Source organism: Nerophis ophidion, linkage group LG04 (assembly GCF_033978795.1).
Source record: "Nerophis ophidion isolate RoL-2023_Sa linkage group LG04, RoL_Noph_v1.0, whole genome shotgun sequence".
Taxonomy (NCBI): Eukaryota; Metazoa; Chordata; class Actinopteri; order Syngnathiformes; family Syngnathidae; genus Nerophis; species Nerophis ophidion.
The window spans coordinates 80,368,582-80,380,809 of NC_084614.1; the positions used below are offsets into that span (position 1 = coordinate 80,368,582).

The following is a 12,228-nucleotide window of genomic DNA, read 5'->3' on the forward strand; positions in this document are numbered from 1 at the left end:
AAACTAATTTGAAGTCTGCAGATGTTTAAGTAGTGAACAAAAATGTTAGAAAATATGATGACATCATTTTTTTATGCACGATTAGATCATATTAAAGTTTAAAAACAGGCACTAATTGCATATTTTCTTTAAAAAGAACGAATCTATTAAAAGGGACAAGCGGTAAAAAAAAATGGATGGAGAAAGGTGACACCTGTTCGAGCGCTACCGCATGGTCACGTGCTTTTATTGCAGATTAGTTTCCGGGGTTTTGTCCGGCGCAGGCGCACTAAGTTTCTCTTCACTTATCTCCAACTTAATTCCCGTTCCAAGCCGTGCACGAGTCCGCCCGGTGATTGGCTGACGCGAACGCGCACGGACTCCCGCACGCGGTATAAAAGCGGCTGCGCGCTCTTGAACGACACGCCCCCCTCCTCCCTACACCGAGCGCAGACATGAACACGCATGCGCCGGCCGTGCTCCTGCTTCTCTGGCTCTCCGCGTGCGGACACCTGCGCTGCTCGGACATGAGTGACGTCACGGACGAGACACTGGCGCCTGACGTCACGGACGAGAGACTCGCGCCTGACGTCAAACGTCGCCTCTCCCAGCAGAGTGCAGGTGGGTGGTCCACGTGTTTGGAGCGTGACGTCACCGCGACCCCTCAACCGCTCCCTTTTTTTGTCTCCCGCCAGCGGACATCCAGACCTGCGTGGTGCGTTCAGACGACGTGGGATGTGAGACTTTCCAGTGCTTCAGCAACAACTCGTGCGAGATCCACGGCCTGCATCACATCTGCGTCACGCTGCTGCAACACGCGGGAAACTACGACTCGCAGGTGGGCTCAGAGAGGACTTGATTACCGTAAGTGCCGTCACCTGTCGGCTGCATGCGGCCGCGGGGTGACGTCATACCCTAATACTGCTGTTGGCTTTCACTGTCATGCTGATGACTCTTATTTAATAATCCCGCCTTAACAATCAATTATTCACCTTAAATGTTAAGGTGGTATTAAATAGGCGAATAGTTGGTTGGGTGTCAAATGTTGAGGCTTAACATTTGACACCCAATTATTCGCCTATTTTATTAATACCGCCTTAACATTTGACAACCAATTATTCACGTATCAAATATTACCTTTAAGTTTGACAAACAATTACACACCTATTTCACAATACCACCTTAACGTTTGACAACCAATTATAAACCTATTAAAAAATACCACCTTAACATTTGACAACCAATTATTCATGTATCAAATATTACCTTTTTAAATTTGGAAAAAACATTACACACCTATTTCACAATACCACTTTAAGCTTTGATAACCAATTATAAACCTATTAAAAAATATCACCTTGTTTGACAACCAATTATAAACCTATTAAAAAATACCACCTTAACATTTGACAACCAATTATTCACGTATTAAATGTTACCTTTTAAATTAGACAATTACACACCTATTTCACAATACCACTTTAATGTTTGACAACCAATTATAAACCTATTAAAAAATACCACCTTAACATTTGACAACCAATTATAAACCTATTAAAAAATACCACCTTAACATTTGACAACTAATTATAAACCTATTAAAAAATACCACCTTAATATTTGACAACCAATTATAAACCTATTAAAAAATACCACCTTAACATTTGACAACCAATTAAAAAAATACCACCTTAACATTTGACAACCAATTAAAAAAATACCACCTTAACATTTGACAACCAATTAAAAAAATACCACCTTAACATTTGACAACCAATTAAAAAAATACCACCTTAACATTTGACAACCTATTTAAAAAATACCACCTTAACATTTGACAACCTATTAAAAATACCACCTTAACATTTGACAACCAATTATAAACCTATTAAAAATACCACCTTAACATTTGACAACCAATTATAAACCTATTAAAAATACCACCTTAACATTTGACAACCAATTATAAACCTATTAAAAATACCACCTTAACATTTGACAACCAATTATAAACCTATTAAAAATACCACCTTAACATTTGACAACCAATTATAAACCTATTAAAAATACCACCTTAACATTTGACAACCAATTAAAAAAATACCACCTTAACATTTGACAACCAATTAAAAAAATACCACCTTAACATTTGACAACCAATTAAAAAAATACCACCTTAACATTTGACAACCTATTTAAAAAATACCACCTTAACATTTGACAACCAATTATAAACCTATTAAAAATACCACCTTAACATTTGACAACCAATTATAAACCTATTAAAAATACCACCTTAACATTTGACAACCAATTACTCACGTATTAAATATTACCTTTTAAGTTTGACAATTACACACCTATTTCACAATACCACCTTAATATTTGACAACCAATTATAAAACCATTAAAAATTGCACCTTAACATTTGATGACAAATTATTCACGTATTAAATATTACCTTTAAATTTGACAAACAATTACACACATATTTCACAATACCACCTTAACATTTGACAACCAATTATAAACCTATTAAAAAATACCACCTTAACATTTGACAACCAATTAAAAAAATACCACCTTAACATTTGACAACCAATTATTCACGTATTAAATATTACCTTTTAAATTTGACAATTACACACTTATTTCACAATACCACCTTAATATTTCACAACCAATTATGCATGTATTTAATTGCAACTTAACATTTGACAAACAATTATTCACCTATCAAATAAAAGCTTAATGTTTGACCAATTCCCTTATTAAAAAAATACCACAATTATGTACCTATTAAACAATACCACCTTAAAATTGACAACCAATTTTACACCTATTGGTATTTAATAATACTGCATTAAAGGGGAACATTATCAGCAGACCTATGTAAGCGTCAATATATACCTTGATGGTGCAGAAAAAAGACCATATATTTTTTTTAACCGATTTCCAAACTCTAAATGGGTGAATTTTGGCTAATTAAATGCCTTTGTTTTTCGCTCTTTTTGCGATGACGTCACCGAGGTAACACAGCCGCCATTTTCATTTACAACACATTGTAAACACCGGGTCTCAGCTCTGTTATTATCCGTTTTTTCGACTATTTTTTGGAACCTTGGAGACATCATGCCTCGTGGGTGTGTTGTCGGAGGGTGTAACAACACTAACAGGGAGGGATTCAAGTTGCACCACTGGCCCGAAGATGCCAAAGTGTCTGCCGCCAGACCCCCATTGAATGTACCAAAGTGTTTCCACATTTTACCGGCGATGACAGACATGGCACAGAGATGTATGGATAACCTGCAGATGCATTTGCAACGATAAATTCAACAAAATCACAAAGGTGAGTTTTGTTGTTGTTGACTTATGTGCTAATCAGACATATTTGGTCGCGGTGTGACTACCAGCTAATCGATGCTAACATGCTATTTACCGGGGGTGCTAAAGCAGACATGGCACAGAGATGTATGGATAACCTGCAGATGCATTTGCAACGATAAAGTCAACGAAATCACAAATGTGAGTTTTGTTGATGTTGACTGGCAGCTAATCGATGCTAACATGCTATTTACTCGCGGTGCTAAAGCAGACATGGCACAGAGATGTACGGATAACCTGCAGATGCATTTGCAACTATTACGTTTCCTTCCACCCACATTTAATGCGAAAAAAACTCCATTCGAAGGATTTAAGTTGCTCCAGTGTCACAAGATTCGAAAGTCCTGATCGTTTGATCCGCATTTTACCGGCGATGCTAACGCAGCTATTCGGCCATGCTATGGCTATGAATAGCGTCAATAGCTTCAGTTTCTTCTTCAATACTTCCATACTCCAACCATCCGTTTCAATACATGCGTAATCTGTTGAATCGCTTAAGTCGCTGAAATCCGAGTCTGAATCCGAGCTAATGTCGCTATATCTTGCTGTGCTATTCCCATTGTTTGTTTACATTGGCAGCACTGTGTGACGTCACAGGGAAATGGATAGTCTCATCGCAAATAGCGAAAATCAAGCACTTTCAAGCTTTTTTTTTAGGGATATTCCGGGACCGGTAAAATTTTGAAAAAAACTTCATAAAATACAACAAGCCACTGGGAACTGATTTTTATTTTTAACCCTTTTGAAATTGTGATAATGTTCCCCTTTAACATTTGATAACCAAACAATTATTCACCTTTAAATACCATTTGACAACCAATTATACACTTATTTAATACTGCATTAGCATTTTATAACCAATTATACACCTATTAAAGGCCACCTTAATATTTGACAACCAATTATTCACCTATAAAATACCGCCTTTATATTTGACAATTATACACATATTTAATACCACCTTAACATTTAACCAATTATACACCTATTTAATACCTTAACTTTTGACCAATTATTCACCTATTAAAAAAATACCACCTTAACATTTGCCAACCATTTATACACCTATTTAATAATACCACCTTAACCTTTAACATCCATTTTACACTTATTTAATACCACCTTAACATTTGACAACCAATTATTCACCTGTTAAATACCACCTTAATATTTGACAATTAAGCTATTAAAAAATACCGCCTTAATATTTGACAATTATACACCTATTTAATACCCCCTTAACCTTTAACATCCATTTTACACCTATTTAATACCACCTTAACATTTGACAACCAATTATTCACCTATTAAGTACCACCTTAACATTTGACCAATTAACCTATTAAAAAATACCGCCTTAATATTTGACAATTATACACCTATTTAATAATACCACCTTAAAGTTTAACATCCATTATACACTTATTTAATACCACCTTAACATTTGACAACCAATTATTCACCTATTAAATACCACCTTAACGTTTGACCAATTAACCTATTAAAAAAATACCGCCTTAATATTTGACAATTATACACCTATTTAATACCACCTTAACCTTTAACATCAATTATTCACTTGTTAAAAATACCACCTTAACTTTTGACCAATTATTCACTTATTAAAAATACCACCTTAACATTTGACAACCATTTATACACCTATTTAATAATACCACCTTAACCTTTAACATCCATTATACACTTACTTAATACCACCTTAACATTTGACAACCAACTATTCACCTATTAAATACCACCTTAACGTTTGACCAATTAACTTCCATCCATTTCTACCGCTTATTCCCTTTTGGGGTCGCAGGGGGGGCACTGGTGCCTATTAACCTATTAAAAAAAATACCGCCTTAATATTTGACAATTACATTTAACATCCATTATACACTTATTTAATACCACCTTAACTTTTGACCAATTATTCACGTATTACAAAATACCACCTTAACATTTTACATACATTGATACACCTACTTAATAATACCACCTTAACTTTTGACAACCAACTATTCACCTATTAAATACCACCTTAATATTTGACAATTACACACCTATTAAATACCACCTTAATATTTGACAATTATACACTTATTTAATACCACCTTAACTTTTGACCAATTATTCACCTATTAAAAAAAATACCGCCTTAATATTTGACAATTATACACCTATTTAATAATACCGCCTTAACCTTTAACATCCATTATACACTTATTTAATAATACCGCCTTAAGTTTTGACCAATTATTCACGTATTACAAAATACCACCTTAAAATTTTACAAACATTTATACACCTACTTAATACCACCTTAACCTTTAACATCCATTATACACTTGATACCACCTTAACATTTGACAACCAATTATACACTTATTTAATACCACCTTAACTTTTGACCAATTATTCACCTATTAAATACCACCTTAACATTTGACCAATTAACCTATTAAAAAATACCACCTTAATATTTGACAATTATACACCTATTAAATAATACCACCTTAACATTTGACAACCAACTATTCACCTATTTAATACAACCTTAACTTTTGACCAATTATTCACTTATTAAAAAAATACCACCTTAACATTTGACAACCATTTATACACCTATTTAATAATACCACCTTAACTTTTAACATCCATTATACACTTACTTAATACCACCTTAACATTTAACAAGCAACTATTCACCTATTAAATACGACCTTAACGTTTGACCTATTAAAAAAATACTGCCTTAATATTTGACAATTATACACCTATTTAATACCACCTTAATATTTGACAATTATACACCTATTAAATAATACCACCTTAACATTTGACAACCAACTATTCACGTATTAAATACCACCTTAACATTTGACCAATTAACTTCCATCCATCCATTTTCTACCGCTTATTCCCTTTTGGGGTCGCAGGGGGGGCGCTGGTGCCTATTAACCTATAAAAAAAATACCGCCTTAATATTTGACAATTATACACCTATTTAATAATACCGCCTTAACCTTTAACATCCATTATACACTTATTTAATACCACCTTAACTTTTGACCAATTATTCACGTATTACAAAATACCACCTTAACATTTTACAAACATTTATACACCTACTTAATAATACCACCTTAACCTTTAACATCCATTATACACTTGATACCACCTAACATTTGACAACCAATTATTCACCTATTAAAAAATACCACCTTAACATTTGACAACCATTTATACACCTACTTAATACCTACAGCTTTAACATCCATTATACACTTACTTAATACCACCTTAACTTTTGACCAATACCGCCTTAATATTTGACAATTATACACCTATTTAATAATACCACCTTAACATTTAACATCCATTATACACTTATTTAATACCACCTTAACTTTTGACCAATACCGCCTTAATATTTGACAATTACACACCTATTTAATAATACCGCCTTAACCTTTAACATCCATTATACACTTATTTAATACCACCTTAACTTTTGACCAATTATTCACGTATTACAAAATACCACCTTAACATTTTACAAACATTTATACACCTACTTAATAATACCACCTTAACCTTTAACATCCATTATACACTTATTTAATACCACCTTAACATTTGACCAATTATTCACCTATTAAAAAATACCACCTTAACATTTTGACAACCATTTATACACCTACTTAATACCTTAAGCTTTAACATCCATTATACACTTACTTAATACCACCTTAACTTTTGACCAATACCACCTTAATATTTGACAATTACACACCTATTAAATAATACCGCCTTAACATTTGACCAATTATTCACCTATTAACTATTTAACATGACAACAAATTACACACCTATTTAATAATACCACCTTAACATTTGACAATTATACACCTATTTAATAATACCGCCTTAACCTTTAACATCCATTATACACTTATTTACTACCACCTTAACTTTTGACCAATTATTCACGTATTACAAAATACCACCTTAACATTTTACAAACATTTATACACCTACTTAATAATACCACCTTAACCTTTAACATCCATTATACACTTATTTAATACCACCTTAACATTTGACCAATTATTCACCTATTAAAAAATACCACCTTAACATTTTGACAACCATTTATACACCTACTTAATACCTTAAGCTTTAACATCCATTATACACTTACTTAATACCACCTTAACTTTTGACCAATACCACCTTAATATTTGACAATTACACACCTATTAAATAATACCGCCTTAACATTTGACCAATTATTCACCTATTAACTATTTAACATGACAACAAATTACACACCTATTTAATACCACCTTTATATTTGACAACCAAACAATTATACACTTAACCACCGCCCCACCTGTGTCTGTTCTCACCTGTGCCTGGGATCCCGTGTGTGTGGCGCAGGGCAAGTTGTCGGTGAAGGAGGGACTGCGCTGTCTGGCGCTGGGCATCCGTCAGCGCTTCGGCTGCATCAGTCGTCGCTGTGCGGCCGTGAAGGATCTGCTCTTCTCGCTGCAGAGGGACTGTTTCTCCAAGCACCGGCTGTGTCTCACCCTGCGGGACAACCTGGACACCGTCAGCAGCCTGGTCCACTTCCACCTGCTCTTCCCCCCCGGGTGAGTTGACGCGGCATCGAGGGCCAAAACGTGGTCCCGGCGTGACGACTTTGTCTTGTTTTAGACTGCACGCCGAGCTGATGAACTTCCTGTTGGAGTGCGGCGACGAGGTCCGGTCCTGGGTGGGGCGCCGCCTGCGGGGACAATGTGAGCAACACTGGGGGGCGCTGTGCCGCAGCTTCAGCACCGCCTGTCTGGACCACCCGCCCACCGGCACGCCCAGACCGCCAGCCATAGCGACCCAAGCGGCGGGCAACGTGACGTGGTCCGGACTCAACGTCACGGACGACCTCTAACCTCTTTTTGAATTTTATACTGTTTTCTTTTTTTACACTTTTTTTTTAAACAGGACAAAACTATCTACCTCACCGCTAACAACCAGCAGGCGGCGCCAACAACACTCTTCCCTTTTTCTTTTTTTAGTATTTATAAACCGGTTATGTACGAGTTTCCTTCAACTACCTTTTTAATGAATGTATTTTTCATGTAAGAGAAATGTGACTTTTTATTTGAATAAAAGCCAAACAAACAAATGTCACGCCTGAGTCCACTGACACCTGCTGGCAGATGCAAATAACCACTGGTTACCATGGTTACAGAGTCAGTCATTTTCAGCCGTGGTATTCGGAGGAATCCTATAAAGTAGGGCTGGGCGATTAAACGATATCAATATCACTCCAGAGGTACCTGGGCGGTACCTCTGGATTGGCAGACCGGGGTGGTGGTCCCTCTTTAAGAAGGGGGACCGGAGGGTGTGTTCCAACTATGGTGGGATCACATTCCTCAGCCTTCCCAGTAAGGTTTATTCAGGTGTACTGGAGAGGAGGCTTCGTCGGATAGTCCAACCTCGGATTCAGGAGGAACAGTGTGGTTTTCGTCCTGGTCGTGGAACTGTGGACCAGCTCTATACTCTCGGCAGGGTTCTTGAGGGTGCATGGGAGTTTGCCCAACCAGTCTACATGTGCTTTGTGGACTTGGAGAAGGCATTGGACCGTGTCCCTCGGGAAGTCCTGTGGGGAGTGCTCAGAGAGTATGGGGTACTGGACTGTCTTGTGTCTTATTGTGCCAGAGCTTGGTCCGCATTGCCGGCAGTAAGTCGGACACATTTCCAGTGAGGGTTGGACTCCGCCAAGGCTGTCCTTTGTCACCGATTCTGTTCAGAACTTTTATGGACAGAATTTCTAGGCGCAGTCAAGGGGTTCCGGTTTGGTGACCGCAGGATTAGGTCTCTGCTTTTTGCAGATGATGTGGTCCTGATGGCTTCATCTGACCGGGATCTTCAGCTCTCACTGGATCGGTTCGCGGCCGGAATGAGAATCAGCACCTCCAAGTCCGAGTCCATGGTTCTCGCCCGGAAAAGGGTGGAGTGCCATCTCCGGGTTGGGGAGGAGACCCTGCCCCAAGTGGAGGAGTTCAAGTACCTAGGAGTCTTGTTCACGAGTGAGGGAAGAGTGGATCGTGAGATCGACAGGCGGATCGGTGCGGCGTCTTCAGTAATGCGGACGTTGTACCGATCCGTTGTGGTGAAGAAGGAGCTGAGCCGGAAGGCAAAGCTCTCAATTTACCGGTCGATCTACGTTCCCATCCTCACCTATGGTCATGAGCTTTGGGTCATGACCGAAAGGACAAGATCAATAAGTTTCCTTACCTCCCTTAGAGATAGGGTGAGAAGCTCTGTCATCCGGGAGGAACTCAAAGTAAAGCCGCTGCTCCTCCACATGGAGAGGAGCCAGATGAGGTGGTTCGGGCATCTGGTCAGGATGCCACCCGAACGCCTCCCTAGGGAGGTGTTTAGGGCACGTCCAACCGGTATGGAAGACCCAGGACACGTTGGGAAGACTATGTCTCCCGGCTGGCCTGGGAACGCCTCGGGGTCCCCCGGGAAGAGCTAGACGAAGTGGCTGGGGAGAGGGAAGTCTGGGGTTTCCCTGCTTAGGCTGCTGCCCCCGCGACCCGATCTCGGATAAGCGGAAGAAGATGGATGGATGGAATATATCCCGATAGACATGTAATTGATCAAAAATTGCATCCAACTATGAATAAAGGTACTTGCTCTCTGCTGACCGAGCCACACAGGAAGTGGTCAGCGGGAGTGACCGTCCAATTAGGTAACTGTATCAAGTTCGGTTGAGGTCGATTCCTTTGCATGGAGTGAGAAAGTGAAATTGTGGATGAGTTTACTGTAAAGTCAGACCAATTTGTGTAAATGCAAGGCGTCGCAACATCTTTGCCGTGCTTACCCTTTAGAGCACCGCTGTAACTTCCCTGCCGAAATGACTTAAAGGCCTACTGAAATGAGATTTTATCCAAACGGGGATAGCAGGTCCATTCTATGTCATACTTGATCATTTTGCAATATTGCCATATTTTTGCTGAAAAAAATTAGAGAACATAAACGATTAAGTTTGCAACTTTTGGTCGCTAATAAAAAAGCCTTGCCTGTACCGGAAGTAGCAGACGATGATGTCACAAGTGTGAGGGCTCCTCACATTGTTTATAATGGGAGCCTCCAGCAGCAAGAGCTATTCCGACCGAGAAAACGACAATTTCCGCATTAATTTGAACGAGGATGAAAAATTTGCGGATGGATATTGATAACGGACTAGAAAAAATATAAATAAAAGTAAAAAAAAAAAAAAAGGCGATTGCATTGGGACGGATTCAGATATTTTTAGACACATTTACTAGGATAATTCTGGGAAATCCCTTATCTTTCTATTGTGTTGCTAGTGTATTAGTGAGTTTAATAGTACCTGATAGTCGGAGGGGTGTGTTGAGGGAAGTCGACGTCAGCTGATCTACGGTAAGAGGCGACTTTTTACCACAATTTTCTCACCGAAACCTGCCGGTTGACAAGTGGTCAGGATCCATGTTCGCTTGACCGCTCTGATCCATAGTAAAGCTTCACCTCCGGGAATTTTAAACAAGGAATCACCGTGTGTTTGTGTGGCTAAAAGGTAAAGCTTTCCACCAACATCATTCTTCTTTGACGGCTCCATTATTAATTGAACAAATTGCAAAAGATTCAGCAACACAGATGTCCAGAATACTGTGTAATTATGCGATGAAAAGAGACAACTTTTAGCCCCAAATGGTGCTGCGTACGCATCGTTATTCCACGACGTTTTTAACAAGAAACTCCGCGGGAAATTTAAAATTGCAATTTAGTAAACTAAAAAGGCCGTATTGGCATGTGTTGCAATGTGAATATTTCATCATTGATATATAAACTATCAGACTGCGTGGTCGCTAGTAGTGGCTTTCAGTAGGTCTTTAAGTTTCTGTTTACATATTTTGTTTTTTTTGTATTTTTGCACATATTACTTTTTTTTTTTTTTACTGTTTAATATGATTTTATCATTAACCATATTGGTGTGTAAATACAAGGTGTCACAGCATCTTTGCCGTGCTTACCCTTTAGAGCACCGCTGTAAGTTCTCTGGAGAAATTACTTATGTTTACTTTTTTTTTTTTTTTTGCACAATTTTCTTACATATTTTTTAACTATTTAATATGATTTTATCATTAACCACATTGGTGTGTAAATGCAAGGTGTCACAGCATCTTTGCCGTGCTTACCCTTTAGAGCACCGCTGTAACTTTACTGCAGGAATTACTTAAGTTTCTGTTCAGGATTTTTACATTTTTGCACAATTTTTTTTTTTAATTGTTTTGACATGATTTTATCATTAACCATATTGGTGTGTAAATACAAGGCGTCACAGCATATTTGCCGTGCTTACCCTTTAGAGCACCGCTGTAACTTCCCTGCAGAAATTACTTAAGTTTGTGTTGTTAAAATTTTTCCACAATTTGCTTACATTTTTTTTTTAACTGTTTAATATGATTTGATCATTAACCATATTGGTGTGTAAATGCAAGGTGTCACAGCATCTTTGCTGTGCTTACCCTTTAGAGCACCGCTGTAACTTCCCTGTAGAAATGATTTGTTAGTTTAATTTTTTTTAGGTTTTTTTAACATTTTTCCACACATTTTTTTTAAACTGTTAAATATTTTATCATTAACCATATTGGTGTGTAAATACAAGGTGTCACAGCATCTTTGCCGTGCTTACCCTTTAGAGCACCGCTGTAAGTTCCCTGTAGGAATTAAGTTTCTGTTTTTAAAAATTTTCCACAATTTGCTTGCATTTTTTTAAACTGTTTTAATAGGTTTTTATCATTAACCATATTAGTCTGTAAATGC

At 37.8% G+C, this 12,228-nt stretch overlaps 1 protein-coding gene across 1 annotated transcript in view; it reads left to right on the forward strand.

The window, feature by feature from the left end:
* The window catches only part of LOC133550482 (stanniocalcin-2-like), a 32,960-nt gene extending 24,406 nt beyond the window's left edge, over window positions 1-8,554 (forward strand). Inside the window, exons 4-7 of the mRNA XM_061896461.1 lie at window positions 381-600; window positions 675-817; window positions 7,810-8,021; window positions 8,086-8,554. Of these exons, the coding sequence (XP_061752445.1) occupies window positions 381-600; window positions 675-817; window positions 7,810-8,021; window positions 8,086-8,317 (807 nt within the window). The 3' untranslated portion in view covers window positions 8,318-8,554. The remainder of the gene's footprint in view (window positions 1-380; window positions 601-674; window positions 818-7,809; window positions 8,022-8,085) is intronic.
* Window positions 8,555-12,228: the final 3,674 nt, after the last annotated feature.